A 23,012-nucleotide genomic window follows, 5' to 3' on the forward strand; every position below is an offset into this window, starting at 1 on the left:
GTGCTGTGTAAAAACACAAATCACAGATATAGATATATCACAGAAGTAAAAGTAATTTAAGAGTCGAGGTAAAAAACAACAACAACAACAACAACAACAGCAAAACAGAGCAATGAACAGCTTTAATGCTGAAATAAATGAGTTCATGTCACGTGGTCAAAGTTGTTTACCACGTGCTCTGCGTGTCACACACGGACGCCTCTTAAAAGACGCAGCTGGTTACCTTGGAGCAGCCAGGGACTGCTGTTTGTGTAGCTAGCAATGCTACTAACAGAACCTAAACTCGGTGCACCACATTCCCCAGCAGGCTCGGCTCTGCTCTGCTGACTTTTCAGACTGGTATTTTAAATCGTACATAACTTTGGCAGACAGCTGACCTCAGGCAGCAGCATTGAGCTTCCTCCAGCACAGCTAGCATTAGCTAGCTGAAGCCCACAGTGGAGCTAGCCAGTTAGCTAGTTTGCGTAGCAGCGATGGAGTGGCTGGGTAACGGAGCTCCAGTCTACCGCGATGAAGACTCGAGCCGCGACCCAGCTTCAGCAGACAAGGGACTCAGTGGTGTTCATCCTCACCAGCAGGTAATCGGCTCATGCTAGCGGTCCGGTTGTTATGCTACTTGGCATAGCAGAGGTAACTTAACGGTATTAAAAGCATGCTAACTAGCTAAACCTGTTTGGGGATCAGTGAAGTGAGTTCATGCCAACCTCGATTGCTTGGCAGTAAGCAACGTATGGGTCACTCTCTTATCAGCTAGCTAGCTAAATTGTCACACGTAGCCAATAGCTCCCATGGTGCACAACACCAGTGTCCAGGCTTTATGTTGGAGTGAATGCTGACCTCGTGGGAACCCAGACTTGCGCAATCACGCTATAAATGCGTGATTATAAAGAGAACGGATCACTTGCTGTGTCATCTCTGGTGAGCTGGTTCGAGGCCACAACAAGACATGAAGCAGCAGCTCACTTTCACTATCTCTCCCCCCCCTCAGGTCCTTGATATACTGAGGCACTAACTGGCAGCTGTGTGTGGTGTCTGTCGTTGACTAGATAAGGCATTTGGCTGTTTTGGTAGCCATGAATAAAATGGATACAAGCCTTTTTATTTTTAGCCCTCTCGCCCCACCCTGTACTAAATACTGCATGGTTGTGGTTAAAAGTCAAATGGCTTACATTGTTGTGTGTGTGTGATTCAGAATGAGCACCCAGTTTGTAGCTGAGCAACTCTTTCTATGGAACAATATGTATTCAGGAAAAAGGAGGATGGAGATTAAAACACCAAGTTAAGGCCTTTGCAGGATGTTGTTAAAGTAGCTTCCCCTTGGGTGCTATTGCTTGTTGAATATAAAGTTCACCATCACAGGATTCTTGCACATGCTGAACCTGTAAAAGTGGGTTTTTTTCAATTACTTTTCTTGTAGATGTGCACACTTTATTCTATTTTTAAAGCTTAGACCCTCTGTCTCCTTTGCAGAGGAGAGCGTCCTCATGTCCTCAGACGGGTCAATGCTTACTTTCCAACACTTTTTTGAAACACCGAATTGCTTTTACCATCTGGGACATGAGAAAATCTTAGTTTAGCTAATTTGTGAGGTGTAGTAAGCAGACCAATAGATACCTGCTCTAATGTGTACAAGACACATTGTGTATGATACGAACCGTTGAGTTGACTAGAGTCCCTGACGGTATATTACCTTTCTCTTATAATCCTAATCTTTTCCATTCTTCTTCCTTTTACCTCACACCAGTCGCCGTCGTCGCACCTTTGCGATTGCGCCATGGCGTCTCTTTGCCAGAGCCAGCACCGCTGTGTGAAGGCTTCCATCGTCTCCAGCTGGAGACTGGCAGAGGCCCAGGATCAGCTGGGCTCTCTGGGCGTCCACAGCTCCGAGTCCCTGGAGCAGGAACGTGCTCGGACTCTGGCGTGCCCCACCGAGCTCACGCACACCGAGGAGGAGTGGCGCCGCAAGGAGAGCATGCTGGGATGTCAGGAACCCAGCCGCTGCAGTCCTGTGCTCGGAGCTGTCAGAAGTTGGGACGTTTTTGATAAGGTAAGCAAGCGGTGAGCTGTTTATGCATCATAAAGCTGACAGGAAAAATGAAAACTAAATCTTTACTGGAATCTGTACATAAGTCACAATTGAAAGATTTCAAAAGAGCAAATATATTACGGTGTAGTCTTAATATTTTCTTGTTATTACCTGACTTTGTGTACCTACTGTTTACTAACAATTCAATAACTTTATCAACAGTTAATCAATGTCTTCTCTCTCTTGCAGAGTATCATCAATGTCCCAAATCAACCTGTAGAAATGGATCAGGACAAGTGCAAGACGTTTCTCCAAAAGTATGACCAAGAGCTCAGGCATTTTGGTACGTTTCTTATCAGAATGGTCCAGCCCTCAGACTAATGGTAAAGAAAGGTTAGGTCTAGTATGTTTGTCGGCACATCAAATATAATCATTTAGCAGGATTTTGTTTGTGCTGCATGTGAGTCGTGCGGAAGAGTCCGTGTCACAGGTCCGTATGTCTTCAGAAAACATGAACCGATGTGCTTTTGATCCATTTGTCAGGTATGCTGCGGAGATGGGACGACAGTCAGCGGTTCCTCGCAGACATGCCTCAGCTCATATGTGATGAAACCGCCAACTACTTAATTCTGTGGTGCATGAGACTACAGCAAGAAGGGGTACGTTACCGAAATAATCAGGCTGTGTTCACACAATATGAAGTTACCATTGTGCTGTGAGTGCTAACCTCTCTGTAGAAATCTTGACAGTTTGAGTAGGTTGCTTCTGAAACTTTGCCACAAATAACACACTGATAAAGTAGCTGAAAAGTCACCATATACAACAGCACATACTGCATAGATGCTGGGTGTTAGAATTCATTAATTACACAGAACAAGTGGTTTGAAAGATGACTTTAAAATTGTGTATTGTCCTGTAGAAACAAGCGCTGATGGAGCAGGTGGCGCACCAAGCTGTAGTCATGCAGTTCATCCTGGAGATGGCCTCGAACTCTCAGCAGGATCCTCGAGGCTGCTTCAGACAGTTCTTCCACAAAGCCAAAGTAGGACAAAAGCATCTAATTAGTACTGTGACTGCACTGCACCTCCCCGTGTATCTATCTGTGGCGCTCATTCTGATGTATGCAGAGGCAGTTTTCCTTCAAATCGTTCCCTTGGTTGCTTTGTAGGAAGGACAAGACGTCTACTTAGAAGTCTTCCACACCGAGCTTGAGGCCTTCAAACACCGAGTGAAAGAATACACAGACAAGTCTGGAGACGATGCAACCAACAATGTCGAACAACAGAAAACTGGCACAAATTGCAAGCTGGACCCCAAAGAAGCCTTGGACTCTTTACCTCCAGTAAGTGCTCCTTCTCTCCTTTTTCACAGGCGGTTGCAGTTACTCCACACAGCTGTCGGGTGGCACCATTGAGCTGTGGTATGTTAGTACACGTACGGGTCATCTTTAGTTGGGTGCTGCATTTTAAAGTGTCAGCACTCGTGTTTTATTTGTCACAAAGCATGCAAATCATTTGTTTCACATAAAGTAAATACACAGCAGCTGCCAAAAGTTGATTATACCTGCATACCAGGACCTTGAGTCCATGCTGCTGGTGTTATCAGTGACACCAAACAGCCTTTTTGTTGTCTTCCCTCATTTATTACATGGTCAAAAAGATGAATTTACTGTTCCTTATGTATGCATATTTGCCTGTACTCTTCCAAATCCAAACAATAGATAATGTCCTCACCTCTACCATCAGTCGTTGTCTCTAATCGTAGTGTCAGACGCTCGGGTATCACAGAAAATCCCCACTCATCATTATTCTGCATCATTCAGTGGAGCTTTTACCTGCTTCACCATTTTAAAGGGAAAGAGGAGTTATATGTGACACAATGTGGGCAAATGTTCACTCTCTGGACCTTTTTTTTAAACTGTCTATTAACAGACGTGAAAGACTCCACATGCTCTTCTGCTAAACTTGATCTTTGCAGTTTGAAAGCCTTTTGTCGTGGAGAGAGAATGAGGCCTCCTCCCCTCCGTTGGCCCTAAATCTTGGCTAGCTGCCAAACATCTACTCAGAGAAAAAGGGGGAAAAAAAACATCCTCCCCTTCTCCCACAAAGGAAAGATGGCTGCCCGGGAATGTGATCCGGCCTGTTGAAAGCGAAGCTTGGCTCTCTCGGTCCTGCTTTCATATGCTTTTGTTGTTTTTGTTCTCATAGCTTTCGTCTCAGTTTAAACTCAGTCTCTCAGGGGTGATGTAGAGGAGAATACACGCATGAAAATCTTTTCTTTACAAAGAAAAGTAGATGTTTGAGTCCTCCCAGGTTTGTTTTAGTCATAGTAAAGAATCCCTGCAATGGAAAACACGTGGATTCCTGAGCAGATTCTAGTTCCAGCTCAGATTAGGGCATTACATGTTGAAGAGGCAGAGTGCAGTTACATAACCATCATAATCCTCTAACTAGGCAACAGTAGGTTAATCCCCCAGAGTCTCTCTGCAGCTTCATTTCAAACCTATATTTGTGCACGCCATTCCTCTCCTATGACTGTTTGTTTTTGATCGTCTTTGGACCCTCCTGTCTTCCTCTCCCCCCCCCACTAGGTGGCAGAGTATCCTATGAAGCTTTGTTTAGAGGCTGGACTGTGGACAAGCACAGGGAGGTGGACAAAGGATGACGCCACAGAAACGGACGATATACTCATGATGGAGACCACCTAGTGACCGTAGGATCGGCCCGTCCGGCTTTTCCCTCCATCTCCATCGCCTTCCCATTTAGGAACAACCTGAGTTTTAAGCCCTCTTTACGCAGCAGACCAGGCTGAACAACGGCCTAAAATGAGACACGACCAGGCTTTTTAAACTGCAGGAAATAATGTTTGCTGATGACGAAACATTTCTCCGTGTTGTCGGTCACTGCAGTGTCTCTTGACAGCTGAACGGACGTGCTGTGCCACAACCCTGCTTTTACAGATGGAGTTCTTATATCCTTCAAGCTGGTTCATTTTCTATTTCTCCTGAAACAGAGACTTGGATGCAACACAAAGAATACTACACCAATAAAGTCTTTGGGCAGTTGGGTACCAAATCTAATAGCTGCTTAAAATGAATGGTGAGAAGCACAACTGACCGATCAGTGGCTTTGTAGCCTGTGTGGTGAGTTTGGGTTCAGAGCGTTTCATAGACTAGAGGGTCTGCTAAACTGTTCCTGACATTTATCAAGGCAACGTGTCTTTAAAGTAACCGATCATGTGCCGGTATACAGTAACTACTGCATAATAGGACGACGGTGTTCATTCAGCAGGAGTGATCTGTTGATTAATATGATTTCAATCGTGAGGGGGGGGGAAAAAGAAAGTGATGATGTGGTGTCATGTCTGGAATGAAAGAGAAATCTCTTCACCGGAGAGTTTCAGACTCGTCCGTTGTCATACCTTTTTATATTTGGTAAAGACATACACGGCCTCACATGTTTTGTATTATTTTTTGCATTGGTTTAGTAAAAGCTAGCTGTATGCTAATAAGCAAAGAGCAGTTTGTCTGCGTTAAATGGTGTAATGTCTGAATTTGGACAAATACAGTTCCAGTTGCGGTGACTTAGATTTGTGTTTTCTTCAGCATTTCACATGTCGGGCTCAAAATGAATTGCAATCTTGGAGGGAAAAAAGGTTAATTTAGGAGTTTTGGGTCAGATTCACCCCTTGCAGCTCTCTGAGAGGTTACATCATGCAACATGTGTGGGTGGCTAGTCGGTGAATTCAGCAGACAGCAGGGGCACTTGTAACATGTAGCTTTTGGTGCAGATGCGGCTTGAAGAGTTGATTGTTTCTCTTTGAACACTTTGCAGAGTTCAGGTCGGAGCATGTTATAAACTTCAGGAGCTCCTGAAAGACTGCACAAGAGTGGTTTTAGTGGTTGAGGTATTCTGAAAGAAAGTATTCCGAGTGTTGTCTGGAGAGCAATTAAAGTGCTGAGTCATCAAACTACCTCCTTTTACATCTGCCATTAACATCTTTGTCGTTCAGAATTTATCCAGACGAAACACAAATTCACCCAATACACACAAAGCTCATGAAATGACTGTAAAATCTATTTATTTCCAACAGACGGTGACACTAATCGCTCACATTGTCCTCTGTGACAGAAATAATTCAGCCTTTCGGAACAAGTCGGTTGCTTATTGGCATACAGCACAGACAAATAATGAGCTGAAGGCATGCGAGACAATATAACAGCTCAGCTTTTATTACGTGATAAAGCAAAGAGGCGTTTCAGAGGGACAGAGTCAACCTCGAGACAATGTTGGTGTTGAGCGTGGTTGTGAATTATCCATATCGATAATGTTATCTGGGTGCGAGAGGCATGGCAATGAAAGGTGTAAAGAGGGCACTACGTTTGCTGTGTTTTTATTTATTATTCATCAGCTGATTTATCCTCCTGTGAGTTATTTTTCAGGCATTCACATGATCAAAGCCTCACGGTTCAGCTTGGCACACAGGTGATGGAAATGAAAGCGTTTACTCGGCCTGCATGGGCTCTGTGTGTGTTTATTTTCCCTCTGGTTCAGTAAAACTAGCGTTCATTTGCTTTACCAGCTTTCCATCTACAGTACCCCAGCACCTGAAACCGAATCACAGCCGCCAGTTCGTGCTCTGTGCAGACAGAAGTCAGTGTTGTGTTGGGGAAAGTTCAGGATCATGGGATCTACACCTGAGAAGGAGCTGAAAGGCGCCGCTATGGAGGGAAGGGGAAAACGAGGGCTGAGCCCTCCACAAAGAAATCCTTGATGTATGTTTGTATGCAGAAAGGAACTCTCTGCATCTGAATGTGTCCTGCACTTTATATGTCTCTGCCGAGGTCGAGATGGGAGTATTTGAAGCACCTGACTTTGTAATTCTTCCTCCTATACCGTGTTTAGATTGAACCACGTTTATTTTTGTTGTGTTCCCTGTCGTCCAGAAGTTAAAGCGGGCTTTAGATGAGCTAGTGTTTTCAATTGTACACTTTTCGTTTTACTTTTTGTATGCTATTGTTTGCTGACTTTTTTTTTTTTTATCAAAGTGTTCAAGGGAGCTTTTGCCAGAATTATCAGGCTTCCAATTAACTGTCCCCTTGTTAAGTCTTCTTTATTTTAACAAAGACAGCCAAAATGAGTGTGAAAATCAGCTTGAGCAGTAAGATCATTTTTTTTTACTGCGGACCGGGGAGTTGAATATACCATATGATGCATTAAAGTACAATGCATGTGTGGATGACTTAAAGCTGCTGTGTGATGCTTTGTTCTGCAGTGAGCCTGTCGTTTCACTACTCATTATGTCACAGCTTTACGTCTGCACAGTGCTGGCGTCGGGCAGTACCATAAATACTGTACACACGTTGGTATTGTAAGCAGCGACGCTAAAGCAATGTGCAGTTTTGGTTTGAAATGTACTTTTTTTTTTTTTTTTTTTTTGTCCAAAGTGACTAATCCACTATGCAAACTAATTGTATGGCTTAAGGCTGTTGTACCATGGTGTCTGAACGTCCTAAATTATTTAAAGATTATTACAAACGTGAGTGAAGATCGAGAGACTTAAAGTAGGAATTTCAGTCGCTAAGCTTTGAGTTTTAGGAAAATGACACACTTCTCATTCACAGTAGACGTACTGTAAGATTTGTCTTCTCTTGATAATGACTCAAATATAAAACAAGTGCTAAATGTTTGTGTCTTGATGTCCGCTGCTACAGTTCTTTGTAGACCTGCAGTAATTACTGTAGACAACACGCCTGAAATGTCATCTGTAAGTCCTTAAAGGTGAACTCCTCCCATTTAACACATCATCTGTTTACAGGCCCCGGGGCAGTACTGCTGCACATGTGACAAAGGTTCGTTTGTCTGATCAACGTATCAAACGTTCGTTGGAGCGAGATACAGAACAGGATCAGGGCTACATGTGGAAAAATATAAGTTTGAGTTTAAAGTTTTAATTCTTAATCATTCTGACTTTAAACTAATATTTCACGTGTGGCCCTAATCCTCTTCCGTAGCTCGAGACTACAAGTTTGAAAATGGAAAACAATGTGTGGGTTTAGAAAGAAGCGAGTGTACCAGACCGCTGCAGCTCGCTCCTCATCTCTGCTTGGGACTAATGGCTCAAGCCTTCATAAACTAGCAATAACACACCCAGATCTCCAACCGACTGTCTGCTGTCAAGTTGCATTGTTGGTAATGTAGGCACCAACAAAAGAACAGTCTGATGGATAATGCAGAATCGGTGGAGTAGGCGTCTTTTAACTGTCTGCTTTAGGGCCAGATGTGTCAAAATTAGTCAAATTAAATCAATGACTGTGAAGTTACTCAGTTGTGTTATTCTGGTGTACAATAATATATTAGTTACTAGTATCAGAAGTTTGTGACTTATAATAAATACTCATGACACAGTTGTGCTTTTAAATGTTGTATTCAAGTGTTTAAGATATACAATTCAGTGTAATGTACAATTCAGGAAACGTTCTACAGTACATTTAAAAAGGCAAGTAAGCATTTCTGTGGCTTTTAACACGGTGACACATTCTTAAGACTCGAGTGCAAACACACAGAACTGCAGATCAACTTTGTTTGCTGCGATATCGTCGAACAATATGAAAGCCCTGTACAAACTGCTTTAAATGTTTTAAGTTAATACATTTTTTTTTACATCACGTTTTCAGTTGTCAAGTCACATTAAATGGCAAATATCAGTATACATTTATAGACTTCGTCAGAGCAAGGAGCGCCTGGTTGAAATGGAAACATTGTGTATTTCAGAGGCAACGCAATTAAGACTCATGGTGGTTGAAAGAAGCTGTTACACAATGAAGGTTTGATTAAAGAATATTCAATATAATGAGTGTGGTTTATACATTATTCAATCTGTGGTCCATATTCATGAAAAGTATCTACAAACCACATTGACTGAGCTACCTGTTGCCTTTCAAAGGCAGCAGAAAGCGCTCGAGTGCAAAAAGGGAACCTACAGTAATTTGTATAACATGACTCAATTCCCTTTAGTAATTACACACTGCACAAGAAACGGTCCCACATTATGCACACATTTGTGATGCTGGGGCAAAGAGCCCATTTAATATTGCTTTCAAAGGATTCCTCAGGGCAAAAGCAGGAACGTCTCTTATTTAGCTCAAAATGTCTTATTGCTTGGGCCCGTTCTATCATTTCTAGGAAAATAAATCATTGTTGCGATTACAAAACCTAAAAATATCTTGTGAAATACACCTTGATATTCTACTGTTAAACACCTTGGTAGTTGATTCAGTGAAGTCTCCTGGCTTTAAGGCACATTGATTAATAAAGAGACCATATTTAAACTAACAATTCATATTTAAATGATCGCTTGCACACCTTCTGAGAGTTTCCCAAACTAATTTCAGCAACGTTGTGGAACCAGAGCAACGGTGGCTTTTTCCTCCAACAACATGTGCAATCTTACTTTCACTTCCTGACATGAACTTGGTCCTCCTTATGGACATTCAGAATATATCATTACACCGATGGCTCTCCTCTTGTTTCACAGAAAGTGGCAGCTGATTGGACCGAGTGGTTTCTGCCAGTGAACCCTTCTCGCCCCCCAGTCCGTTCAGGCTTTCTATGCAACCTTCTGTTTGACGGGGGAGAGCTTTCTGTGGAGGAAAGCCTCGACGTGCGGCCAGATCTTGTTGGTTTCTGTCCCGGAGAAGATCTCTAGTACGCCTTTACTCCTGGAAGGGCAAAGAAAATCAGATTTTACTATGTGAACTCCTATTCCAATATCACACAGCAACTAGAAAAGTGATCTATTAACGGTTCCTAATGTGCAGAGAACTGTGAACACGACCTTCAGATATTTTGTTCAGCAAATAAACATGTAACGGCAATCAAAGTAGTTTTTCCATCCCTTCAAGTGAACACTCGTTCATTTCTATTCCCAGTCCTGTGGGCTACTTGCCAGTACTTCTTCGAATGATGAACAGCCTCACAGACGTTGTGGTAAAAATAAGTGGGACACTAGCTAAGCACATCCCTGTGGTTTGAGGGAACACAGAGTAATATGCTTTCCTGCCTAATTAGTCCAGAAATAGAAATGATGATGCATGTACAAACTGGGTCTGAGGCCTTGCAAGTCTCGTACATGTGCTTTTTGTTTTATTTTTCTCAATGTCTGAATGTAATCAACACAGACAAAAGTAGGTGGAGGTATGTTTTGATTTGTCTGTACTACCTGTAGTACTCTAGGACAGGCTCTGTCTGGGTTTGATAGGCCTTCAGTCTCCGCGTGACCGTCTCTGGTGTGTCATCGTCCCTCTGGGCCAGAGGCTCCCCCGTCACATCATCGAAACCCTGAAGAAAACACATAAATAAGAGGAAATATATAATACACATGTTTAACAGAAAAAAATGTGAGAAACCTGCTGAGCCAGAGTTGCTTCAGAAATGCTTGAGGCACTGTAACTCTTTGTACTAGTCCACAAGCGTTTGATTTCTCCAGCCCAAACACAGACACAGCCCAGGGACGAGAATGTGAACACCGCTCAAGGCACATACATGTTGTCTTTGCTTTCAAACCAGTCGACCAAAAGGAGACACAAGGCTGATAATAGCAAAGCTGAATAATGTAAAAAGACATTTATCGGGTTGCTTTGTGTTAACGACATTTCTATGTCATCTCTATGTTTCCATGGAATACATGGTGACAAACATAGACCAGAATAGCAGATGGTCATTAGATAATGATCTCAAACAGAAACGGTAGCAGGACATGTGACCACACCATATCATTCATGGCCACATGCTGACCAAAGCCACAGGCCTGTTTCACAGCAGACATCTTCCCTTGTCGTAGTAGGGAACGCACAGGTGTTACCAACTACATTAACGGCGGCTCTGCTCTATTCAAGTGTCCCAGTAAGTCATGACAGTGAGCCAGCGTGCACAGAACCAGGACCCTGAACCCGAAGCAGCTAAATGGAATCAACCCATCATCATCTAAATAACTCTTAGCTCACAGCAAAGTGGATTTCTGTCTTCTATATCATTTATATAAGGGTACAAGACTTATATAAGACTAGAAGGAAAGTGTGCAAATATCCCAACACTATCTGCATCCCGTCATAGTATCAGTCTACCCTCGTGTATATTTCAGCAGATGTTACATATGATATGATATTATGTTATGAAACATGCAGAGACAGTGTCCTCTGTTCTTCTGTTTACTCAGAGAGCACGCACAGGCCCCGAGGAGCACTTCAAGGTGTATTCATGCCTCAAAATATTTAAGTTTTTCTGAGAGCTCAAGTCACATCTCTGGAACAAGACGTACCTGATGAAATTACCTCTAAGTGTGTTCACTGTTTTAAGGACAGGTGAAAGCTGCTGAAAGAACTAGAAGAAATACTGGTATTCTTTAAACCCGTGACCTTCATTCCACTTCTTTTTACGTCTGCTTCTGTCACCTTGTTCTCTCTCAAACAGGACTGCGAGGAGTAGACTGAAGCCAATGATTAACTATGAATGCGTAACTCCTCCAGACTGTGCAGGAAATCTAGCAGGAACGTGCTGCAGATCACTGCCACAGCGAGAACACGTGACCACAAGCACGTCGGCTGTGAATCGTCCAGCCGTTACACAGAAACAGGTACTTTATCAACCTCATTATGTAAAAATAAATGCTGGGAAGCTGTAAAAACAATATGAAAAAGGACATAAAGTCTGTAAAAAAAAAAAAAAGAACTTGGTAATGTCAGATACCGTAGTTTGCATAAAGTAATTGGCTACATCCGAGAGCTCTGTTTGTAGTCATGGAAACTGGATGCAACATGCTCAAAAATGATGGTGATCAGAATAACTTCAATAACATTGTTTTGCCTGAGAGACATCGTCACAGAACAGTCAGAAAGCTGAGATCCAACAGCATTGCTACCGACTGTGCGGCTTCTGTACTGACATTAGGATAGTTAAAGAAGTAAAGGGTGAGAAGATGTATTTACAGGGACTTTAGGGGGGTTGAAATCTACGTTGTAGACTCTGCCGCTGAGCAGGTGAGTCCAGCGGGAGGAGAGCCTCTGTTTGGTGGTCTGGAAAGGTACGTTGAGGTTGATGACTGTATCCACACTGTAGGCGTCATCCAGAGCTTCCGACTGGGCTACTGTGCGAGGGAAACCTGGCAGAGATGGACACGGCGAAGCAAGGCAAAGGTTAGAAGGATGTGATGGATAACTATACCGAAAATTAGACTTTAAAAGATCAGTGAAAGATCTATAATGAACAATACAATAACACAGTTTTATTATCAATCGTTTCCCAGCAGATATGAGCGAGCCTACCGTCAATCAGCCAGCTGCTCTGGTCCATCGCTCTCAGGTCACTCAGGATGAGCCGAGACATGACGTCATCGGGTACCAGCTGACCCTGATCAATACAGGACTTCATCAACAGACCGAGCTCTGACACACACACACACACACACAGGAAAACAGAGATAGAGAGAGGAGATGCTGTCCGTTACAAAACTCTTTTTCTTTTTTCTCACAGCAATGCTACTTACACCACAGTATTGAATAATAACTCTACCTCTTGCCGAAAGCATTTATTGAAATTCATTTCCTCCAGAAAATAAAAGGTTTGTATGAACTTAGCTGCTTCAACCCTGGCAGTGTTTGCAGTGGGTCCCTCATTTTAAACACATTCTGTGTTGTAAAGCGTTTAACGCCACAGAACTGTAGTTTACATCGGGAAAAAAAAAATACAAAATATATAATATGTCATGCTGGATGACAGAAATATGTATAAAATGGTGCACAAAACAGTTTGGGCATCTTGGGTTTGAATATCTAATATTCATAAGCAAGCTGCACAAGCAGCTGTAAAGCTACTTAATGGAAATGTTAACAGGATAATAGAGATTAAGGCATAAGTCCAGCTGAAGAAATGAATTCCCTGCAGCCTTGCAGAAATGACCAGAATGTGCTGTGATGTAACCATAATAAAGAGCAAAGGGGAAAACACAAAACAAATGCAGCAAATAACTAGAATTTAACAAGGAAACAACCGATTACAGTAATGACTGTTATTCTGAGTTGTGTATGTGACAAACACAGACTACTGAATGTGTTGCTGTTTCCTTTGTGTGTTCACAGCAAATGTGATAAATGAAGATGGCCCACCAGTATGCTCTGGGCCTGTATACTAGGTGTTTAGAAAGCAAAGGCATTGTTGCATGGCTGCCAGGTCATCAAGGCAAATGCTGGCAAAGTAAGGAGGAATGTGCTACTGATAACATTGTGACAGTGTTCATTTGCAGTGCACACATCCGAACAGACATTTCTAATGTTGTGAGGAAGGTTAGTCAGGCGCCCTCGGGAAGTGGAAGATCACTGGTTCAGTTCCAAGGACTGTTTCGAAAGATTTGAGCGAGGGAAGTCAAGGAGAACTGCTTTGACTGCCAACTGCAGCAGTGGAGCTGCTCAGCTGATACGATACCAACGGAGGAGCTTGAAAATGTCTGCATGTGCAGGACAGAATAACAGGACGTGATGAGGGGGGAAAAAAAGCAGGGACTCCAAACCCCACTTTAACGTTGGCTTGCTGCTTCGATCCTCAGCTGTAAAAACAAACCTCTTCATCTGTAAATCCCTCCTCTCAAGGAGCAAAGGTGCAACCTCCCTTATCTTTACGCCTCTCGTTATCTTCATCCAAGGTGATATTGAGGAGCAGTGGGCCTCCTTCCTGAGCTCAGGTAATGTGTCGGCCAGGTGAAGTGTTTCCAGTATACACATGAAGCAACACCCTGCAAGTCAGTTTGACCTCGGATAACGGGAGTACAGATGCTCAGATTCAAAATCACAGCAAGACAAGAGATCAAACTGGAAAATGATCAGTGCTCTTCTCACAGCAGACTGGGGGATAAACGTTAGTTAGTTTATCTTGCACACTACATGCATGTCTTGTTTGTGTGTTACAATCTGCAGATGTTTTGTTTTGAGCATGATCATACATTGTGTAAATTGTTTCTAACAGTGTATCCAGAAGACAATGACGTCGATTAACATTTCTGAAATGCATTTTTGTTAAAAGGGGGTAACATCTGAAGTTGCAGCATTGTGTTTAAAATCACATCGGCACTGGTGTATGTTTGAGATAGGACACTATCTTACCGGTTTGAGCTTCAATGTTGGTTCTCAAAATGTCCCCACTAGAAATGTGTTTCAGTCCAAAAGTTTTGGCTATGCGCGCAGACACGGTTCCCTTCCCCGACCCCGGAGGTCCCATGATGACAACGCGAAAAATCCGTTGAAGAACCATCTCTGGACGAGTATTTGTTCAAGCTGAGAATGGAGAATAGCCTTATCCTTCCCATGAAACCTCTCTGGATGCTCTGCAGAGACTGGAACGGAGACGACTTTTCCCGAGTGCGCAACAGAAAGTGGGCGCGACATTCGTCTTATTTCCTTGCAGAAACACGAGGAAAAGGAGGAGGAGGAGGAGGAGGAGGAGGAAGAAAACGAGAAATGTGTCCAGCTCAGGGGCAGCGGCGACGCACACCAATAAGAGCTTCTTTATCAGGCGTGTTGACAAACTTCCTCAACAATGCCACTGTCCATAGTGCACTGAAGGTGTAACCTATTCATTGTAGGTCAGAGCAATATCACGGTTATGTAATCGATCTACAGAGGAGGGGGAGCTTGCTGGCAAGGTTGCGGTGATTAATCCCTTCAGAGCCTTGATCCCCTCGGTGGACAGACCTGCAGAGTGGCAGGCAGGCTAGCATGAATAACAACCAGTCTGCTCGCTCTATTCAGCCTCTAAAACAAAAGAGAGGACGTTTTAAAGAAATTAAATGCCTGTTTGGAGACGTTACTGATCGGAATAACACTTCAATAGTTCAGAAAACAATCAGTTTTGCTTACAGTCTGTATTTAAAAAAAAGATGTTCGAGATAGTCCTTGCAAATTATGGTGGTAACCCATTTGTTTACATTTTTAGCACGTCTTGTGCCTTTAAGACGTAAAGATATCGTCACGCCGCTCCCACCGTGTTTTGTATGAATGGTTAACTGGCGCCATCTAGTGGCCAAAGCAGCGATGTGCCCTTAAAAAAGGCGTTTTTGTCCCTCCTGCGCCTCCGTATTTTCGCCTCCCACCAACTTCTTCCTGCACAAACACACGTGGATTTCCACTTACGCCAGGCAGAAACAATAACATGGCAAGCCAGGGGCTCGCATACGACGGCTGCAATTTCTTCAGACAACGGCTAGTTTTAGCCACACTCAGCGGGAAGCATGTTAAAATCAAAAACATACGGTCCAAAGATGACAACCCGGGGCTCCGAGGTGAGTTGCATCTTCATGTGGCGTCGCAGTTAGCTCGGCCGCTAACGGGCTAGCTGTTACGCAGTTGGGAGTGTGTTTTATCACTGGGCGTCATAAGTGGGGAAACGAATGGACAGTAGTGTAAATGTGAGATAAATCATATCTTACCTCACTGTACAAAGTTATGTCGTTTTGCTCGTTAAAAGCATTGAGCACGTGCGTGCAGAGCATTGTTTCTCATTATTAAGAGACATTTTAGCATATGTGAGTGAGGATCCTCAGAAGTACCCACATGTTTACATCCATATGTTTTTAATACTGTAGGCAAAGTATAAAAATAACTCGTTTGTTCGAACTAACTTGTTGATATTTTAAAGTTTTGTTAGACTTGGCTTTAATTGAAGAAAACATGCCTTTAATCCTCAGATCCAGCTGTTGGAAGATGTTTGGTTTGACTAACTCGATACCTTTCTGCTTGTCTTTTCCAGATTTTGAGGCCAGCTTCATAAGACTGCTAGACAAAGTGACCAATGGCTCCAAAATAGAGATTAATCAAACAGGTGAGCCTTATCATGAGGACAATACTGTTTACTGCCAGACGATTGTTGAGATTTCAGGATTGATCAACACCAGCAGACAAATGAATAACAGGATTTCAGCAGAAGTTCTATATTGTTTCCAGTATTTTTGTTCTCTCATAATGATTTTACATCTCATCTTTACTCTTTGCATGTGGCGTTAGGTGTCGTAATGTTCAGCTTCGTTACCACAAGACTGTAAGGTACCACCCGCTGCGTTATGGACTCACTCGCTGTCCCCGTGTGTCCGTCCCCACTAGGTACTGTGTTATTCTACCAGCCCGGCTTGTTGTTTGGCGGCTCCGTAGAACACGACTGCAACACGCAGCGCTCCGTTGGCTACTACCTTGAGGCCCTGCTCATGCTGGCTCCATTCATGAAGACCCCCCTGAAGGCCACGCTGAGGGGCGTCACCAACGACCCCGCGGACCCGACGGTGAGGACACGCATGCATGCAACTGATTACCTTCTGACTATTCATTTTTACTGAGTCATTTTGCACCTTCTGATTTGATTTTGACTCAAATAGCGCATGAGCACTGGGCGGGGCTGGAGCATGCTTCTGCAAAGAAACCTGTCGACTTCTTTGAACAATTTATGGGTCTCTCCCAAATGAACACTGCCCTCTAGAGCACACATCCTTTCATGCAATGCATTATTTCAAAGTGTATAAAGTCAACAAAACACAGACGGGAAAGCAGAAAGAAGAAGCTTTGGGGATTCTGGAGAGAGGCGATGTCACGGAAAAAACTATTGCTGCTGAGATGGGAAATGGTGCATCTCTACGATGTACCGATGAAGACGTAGACGCGTGTTTTAAGGATGTTAACGCTCTGTCTCCTGCAGGTCGACGTGCTTAAGTCCACAGCCCTCCCTCTGATGAAGAAGTTTGGCATCGATGGAGAGGGCTTTGATCTCAAGGTGAGGACACAATGGTGGTCTGTTGATAAGCACGGTGTCATGTTATACATTCAAATGTGGTGCTGCAACTTCAGTCGATCCGTCTCGTGTCTCACTCTCCTTCTGTTGCTGCTCCCTCAGGTGGTGAAGAGGGGTATGGCGCCTGGTGGGGGAGGAGAGGTAATGTTCTCGTGTCCCGTCCGCAGGACCATCAGGCCGGTGCAGCTGACTGACCCAGGAAAGATTAAGAGGATCAGAGGAGTGGCGTATCCTTCTCAAGCTCTCAGTCATGGCCTTTTTTTTCCACCTGTAAACGTAATTGATGTGATGTAAACAAGCCTTTTTAGTCCCGTTGTATTTTGTTGTCTAATCTTCTGATTATTCATGTTGTTTAGAAACAAGGAAATTGTGAAAAATGACAATTTTCACACTCGCAATATCCTTAAGCCAAATGTGATAGCTTCAGATGTTTTGATAAAGATATTCTCAAAGCAAATCCTCACTTTTGAGTTGCTGAATAAGTGACTTTTGACTAGTTGACATATCTCTCTCTAGTATCTCTCACTTCATGAATGTCAGAAACTAAACTTTGTTGTTTCTCAGGTTCGTGCTCCTTTCAGCTTGAGGTTGAACTCACTATGTCATAAGAGTTTTCAAAGGTCCTTGACATTCTGGACCCAGATATTCAGTTCGAGTTTCTCCTCAGATGGCCAACAGGATAGTGGACTCAGCCAGGAGCGTCCTCAACCAGTTCATCCCAGACATCTACATCTACACCGACCACATGAAAGGAGCCAACTCTGGCAAGTGAGTATCTCCACGTTGATGGAAAACAAAAAGGGCCAAAAAATAAATTCTGCTCGCTGTTTAGAAGCTGTACTCGCTTTATTCAGACCATCATTGTGTAAAATTCATACTGACAAACCACACTGGTACCACACTCTTTGTGCATTTATTAGCAATGTGTCAACTATCCCAGCATATTCAGAGACGGACACAACGTAACTCTTGTTGGGTGACTGCAGGTCTCCAGGTTTCGGTCTGACCCTGGTAGCGGAGACGCTGAATGGCTCCTTCCTCAGCGCTGAGATGTCGTCGACGCCGCAGGGGCAGGGAGACCCCACGCTACCAGAGGACCTCGGCAAGGACTGTGCCAAACTGCTTCTGGAGGAGGTGCATCGGGTAAGTACCGAAAAAACCCACACAGGACTTTCCACACACACTCATCATGTTCGTGCTTTTGGGGGGTTATCCATTCAAGCAAAGATCCAGATTTCTGTCGTTTTAGCCTGGGATCAGATGTGGAATTCAAAAAATGCAAGTGTCTCGGTTTAGTGGCTCACTGTACCTTTAAGCCCGCAGCATGGTAGGATGGTCGTCTCTCACTTTGTGTAGGTTACAACATTGGTTCATTTTAGTCTGTAAGATCATCTCAGACAAAGTTCCTACTTACTTACTTGTTTGTTTTTTGAAGTAGCACTACTGTGGACAGTGAAATCAATACAGCGTGCACTTAAACGGCTAAATATTTTTTTCCGGTGGTTAAAATACGTTTTGCAGCTGCCCTCTCCAAACTGGGGCCATGCAGACCGTCCTCTACTGTCGGTAACGAACTATGGATAAGTAACTCATACAACCCCACTTCAAAACAGGCCAACTGTCCCTTTAAGACTGAAGCAATCGCAGTCTTAGGCCGCACAAACGGCTTCAGTTGCAGACATAAGGCATTGCTACATTATTGTACATGGTGTTTCAGAAAGAACTGCCAGCTCTTTCTTCACCTAACTGATCTACGAAGCAACTGCCATTTGAAATACCACGCCTGTCCTGTTTTATTTGCATAGTTGAAGCCGGCATAATGGTTACCTGTCCGTACTCCTCTCCAACAAGTCCGATATACAGATTACATCCGATGCTCATTTATTATGCTTTTAAAGGGATGTAAATAGATTTCACAGTGAAACTTTATCTGTTGCCTCTTGTACTTCAGGATTGTCCACCATAAAGATTTCACTATTATGATTCTCTGCTTAAGTTTAACTCACTCAAGTATAGTCTTGTCTCACTCTCCATTATCACTGGAGGATGCTATCAGGTCTTCACTGCCCTGCACACAGCAGCTGGACAAATCAAAATTCTTGGGGAATACCTGACGCAGACAGTCGGGACTCATTAGAGTCCGAGCATGCAATACGGACACTCGCTGCCCTTGTTTGCCCGCATTCTCCGGTAATGACCCCGGTCTGGAATTCAACTGAGAGACGGTTTATGGGCAGAAGAAAAACAAAATAGCATTTCAATTCAAATCAAATGTTTTGGTCACGCTTATGCCTGTTTAATAAAGCCATCATAGACATATGTCTCTATGTGGGAAAAGTTGGCCGTGACTTAGAAGAGGTTCCTCATCCTGTCAGGACTTGCAACTTCTGATTTATTGTTCCCAATGACACTTATGTTTCATGCCACATTTTCACAATGTTTTGCTCAGCCAGAAGAGGCCAGCTGCCAGTTGACGATAACCCACACGTGAACAATTTTATTATAAAATAAAAAGTAGCATGAAAGTGAAAGTTGAGTAAAATGCCTTTATGGATTTAAGTCACAGATATGTCTGTGCATTTACGGTTATGTTTGAGGCCTCAGAATAAGTAACATTTTATGTTTCCATATCTTTCTACCCGTGTCGTGTGACTTACAGTAGTAGCTGCAAAACTAACTAACTTGGCTGCGAGTAAAAACATGTACAGGCAAAAATAATCTCCCATAGTCAGGAAAAAGAAGCCACCTCATCAGAATTTGTACAATTAGATCCAGCGATTGTGTGACTGCAGTTTGCCTCCTCATGTTTCCTCTCATAGGAGCCACGTGAGTCCAGTTAGCTGGTCAGGGCAGATTAACCCTGAAACAGGCTCCTCTTAACTCAACAGAGCGGGGAGCTAACGTTTCTCTTTAGCAGCCGCAGAGGTTGGTGGGCTGCTGATGGAACAGGTTTGTTCACCACTTCGGAGACTGAACAGCATTTGAATAACTGCTGATTTTAACAGCGACCTGCAGCAGGAGGACGGGGTGATTGCTCGAGCTGAGACAGGATAACACCAGAGTACAAATGGGACTCTTGTGCTGGAATAGTTCATTTTTGAAAAAAACCGAGAAGGGAAATTAGCTGGCTTCGCATTAAAGGGCATGTGCGCTCTGCATCGTGCGTCTTGTTTGTTTAATGGTTAATCAGTACCGCCTTCTTGTAGTAAACCAAAGCTACATGATGGACATTTTGTTTTTGGAAGCAACATCAACACAGGACAGGAGCTCATGTAAGTGGTTCCAATTTTGTTGAGTTTTTTGGTGTCGAATGATCTTTAAGAGTTGACTAACGTGTGTGTGTGTGTGTGTGTATGCGTGCTTGTTGAGAGTTTTCTCATGTAATCAAAGTATTTCTGTTTATTGTTCTCATTATATCTCAGGATGTTGTTTTTCTACGAATGTTAGAACGGTTTCAAATAAGATTCAAATCATTGGTATCTCCCTCATTTTTTTTTATTTCACCCTGTTGACTCAGTTTGATATTATTGTGTTTTACAGGTTAAGTTTATTACATCATTTTAATAATGCTTGAGTTTGTCGGCACCCTCGTTTTTCCCGTTTGATTGTTTGAAAGGGGGTTGGACTTTTCGTGAGGGCCTCGTGGCCTCTTGGGAGATTTCAACTGTGCATATAGTGCCTGAATCTAGCTGTCAGAGATTATGTTCATATATTTTATTTCTTTTTTTTTTTTTTTTTTTTTTTTTTTTTTTTACTGAAAACAAATCTGCTTATTGAAAGAGATATGCTGAACAAAGAGTGGGAAACCAGAAACTTTTCAGGGAAAATCTAAGTTGTTTGAACTTCTGTAGCCCAGAACAACAGCACATAAATGCTGATCAGGCACTTTTACAATAGTCAACTAGATAGTCAACGTGTATCCAGACAGTTGGAAGTATACACAGAAAACATACTTGTGATAACTATCAAGATGGATGCGCTTTGTGCATTATAAGGTAAACTCATGTCAGATTATGGGAAAACCTGTAAAACCAACAATCATCGTACTTTTAAGGCTCGTTTGTGGAGTAAAATGGTGGAAATACTTCGTGAGGGAGGTGTAGGTCTTCGTACGGTTGCATCTCCGCCTCATTGGCAGTAAAGACAATAACAACAATGTCGCCATAGTTTCGCCATGGCTTCGGTGATATGATTATCTAATTGAATCATGCTGTCACGATGCCATAATACTGGGCCACATGCGTACTTAGTTAGAATGAATGCACAGTACAAGAAACTGATTTTGTTTAGCTGACTATAAGCTGACAGCATCACAGAATGGGCAATTTAATGTTCATTTGGCTCATAGATTGCTCCCGGGTGTGTCTGGTCTCTCATAGTCCTCTTCACACAGCTGCTATCAAGTAATCACGACGACATGTGATCACTTGGATACAGAGAGTGGATCCTCTGTCCTCTAAATATCTCCGATGTCAAAGAAGTCAACAGACTAGAAGGTCAGAGGGGGCAGGACAATGCAGCATTATTAAAGAAGAGAAACATGTTGTAGAGAGATAACAATTGATATGTCCAGTTCACTGGCATTATGGACTTTTTTGTTGTTTTTTAAGATAGAAAAACCTGAAAAACATCTGGCCTACAAACGCCTCTAACTATGTTATGCAAGTGTAGATGGCTATCAGTGTTGGACCTGTCCAGGGGTTGCCGTGTCCTTTTTTTAATTTTTTTTTTTAACATCTCCGCCTCCATGAGGTCATTCAGTGTTGTTTTTGTTGCTGAAACGCATCCCCCCCCCCCCCCCTCTCTCTCTGTATTTAGGGTGGCTGCGTGGATTCATCCAATCAAAGCCTGGCGCTGCTCTTGATGACCCTTGGCCAACAGGACGTCTCTAAGGTTCTGCTCGGACCCCTCTCCCCGTACACGTAAGTCCCCATCACTCAATAATAGACGCACAGCCTCGGCTTCTTTATAAGTTACTACACAGATGCACTTTGTTATTCTTCTTCTTGTCCAATCTTGGCAAGTGACAGTATTCCAAAGTTCTCGTCCCGCTGTAGAGCATGAAATGCTGGACAAACAGAGGCAATAAATACACCCTTTCATTGCCTCATTGTTTGCTTTTACGGATTTTCCCTGAAAAATATCAGGGTGTGCTGAAAATTTGAACTAACTTGCACCTGAACTGAATGCCCCATGCTCCCAAAAGTTGTTGTTTCTTGCTGCAAACACACACTGGGCTCTGCAGTTTATATACAACGTTTGTACAAAGGTAAGAGAACAGAGGGAGCAAATGCAAGTTCATGCACCAGAATTTGTTAGTGATAAAGAAAGAAATGGAGGATTTTTTTTATTAAAATAACAGCCTCGGTGAAATTAATGGACTTCGGATCATTCTTTTTTTTCCGCACATTGCTTTTGTATGCTTGCATTATCATGGGACTTGGCCAGCTGTTCATCAGTTCATAGTGTGTGTGCCTGTTGAATGTGTGATGAATTTATATATTTATTATTTATATAGCAACTGAATAAAAAGTTGATTTCAGACACCTTAATCCTCAGGAATGTGGAGAGAACTATGAACTGTCCATTTTCAGTTATCATGGTACCGGTGCTGTGTCTGTCTCAAGTACAGTACTATGATAACTGAAGATTGGCAGTGCCATCACAATGCGCTCCTCATTACTCGGCTAACGCTGATTTTTCTGAAGACCAATGAAATCAGGTTTGCATTGTTTTTGTTCCTATAAATCTGTTACACTTTAGACGTCCATGTTCGTGAGAGATAACGACTGATGCCCTTTGACGTTCACCTACGTTATTTGAAGCCCACAGCACGGAGTAGACCTAGGACACTGTTGTGAAACGCCCTGTGTGTAATATTAACAGTTGGACTATATCTCAACCCCTCTCCTCCATGAAAATGAAACTGAAATTTGATCTCCCATTTTTGACTTTCTTCCCCCTCTCTCTCTCCAGGATCGAGTTCCTCAGACACGTTAGAGATTTCTTCCAGATCATGTTCAAGATCGAGCTTCAGAAGCCTTCAGAAGACGAAAGGAAAGGCGGGGACAAGGTCCTGATGACCTGTGTAGGAGTCGGTTATAGCAACATAAACAAAACCCTGAAATAAAACAAGTATTTTTATATAAACATGTCTTGTAGCT

General features: G+C 43.0%; 3 protein-coding genes across 5 annotated transcripts; 2 read left to right on the forward strand and 1 right to left on the reverse strand.

Annotated features, from left to right (window-relative positions):
• The first annotated feature begins 181 nt into the window (after positions 1 to 181).
• Positions 182 to 8,878, forward strand: cdc37l1 (cell division cycle 37-like 1). Its single transcript, XM_076079875.1, has 7 exons — positions 182 to 578; positions 1,745 to 2,047; positions 2,276 to 2,369; positions 2,570 to 2,685; positions 2,946 to 3,068; positions 3,195 to 3,368; positions 4,617 to 8,878. Exons 1-7 carry the CDS (start codon positions 474 to 476, stop codon positions 4,731 to 4,733), a joined length of 1,032 nt encoding a protein of 343 aa, XP_075935990.1. The 5' UTR covers positions 182 to 473; the 3' UTR covers positions 4,734 to 8,878.
• On the reverse strand, positions 8,434 to 15,406 carry ak3 (adenylate kinase 3). Of its 3 annotated transcripts, XM_076079877.1 has the most exons (6): positions 14,931 to 15,388; positions 14,178 to 14,825; positions 12,348 to 12,467; positions 12,012 to 12,184; positions 10,247 to 10,365; positions 8,434 to 9,746 (listed from the first exon to the last, which is right to left on the reverse strand). In XM_076079877.1, exons 2-6 carry the CDS (start codon positions 14,323 to 14,325, stop codon positions 9,635 to 9,637), a joined length of 672 nt encoding a protein of 223 aa, XP_075935992.1. In that variant the 5' UTR covers positions 14,326 to 14,825; positions 14,931 to 15,388; the 3' UTR covers positions 8,434 to 9,634. The 3 variants fall into 3 exon arrangements, with proteins under 3 accessions (XP_075935992.1, XP_075935993.1, XP_075935994.1); XM_076079878.1 differs by lacking the exon at positions 14,178 to 14,825 and having other exon boundaries at positions 15,323 to 15,406; XM_076079879.1 differs by lacking the exons at positions 14,178 to 14,825; positions 14,931 to 15,388 and adding an exon at positions 13,344 to 14,148.
• rcl1 (RNA terminal phosphate cyclase-like 1) lies at positions 15,152 to 22,998 on the forward strand. The gene is made up of 9 exons (XM_076079880.1): positions 15,152 to 15,352; positions 15,820 to 15,891; positions 16,170 to 16,345; positions 16,756 to 16,830; positions 16,951 to 17,075; positions 17,491 to 17,616; positions 17,835 to 17,991; positions 21,667 to 21,770; positions 22,825 to 22,998. Exons 1-9 carry the CDS (start codon positions 15,223 to 15,225, stop codon positions 22,976 to 22,978), a joined length of 1,119 nt encoding a protein of 372 aa, XP_075935995.1. The 5' UTR covers positions 15,152 to 15,222; the 3' UTR covers positions 22,979 to 22,998.
• Positions 22,999 to 23,012: the final 14 nt, after the last annotated feature.

The sequence above is a fragment of the Anarhichas minor genome, unplaced genomic scaffold (assembly GCF_050575085.1).
Source record: "Anarhichas minor isolate MPS153535 unplaced genomic scaffold, ASM5057508v1 ptg000073l, whole genome shotgun sequence".
In the NCBI taxonomy this organism is placed as follows: Eukaryota; Metazoa; Chordata; class Actinopteri; order Perciformes; family Anarhichadidae; genus Anarhichas; species Anarhichas minor.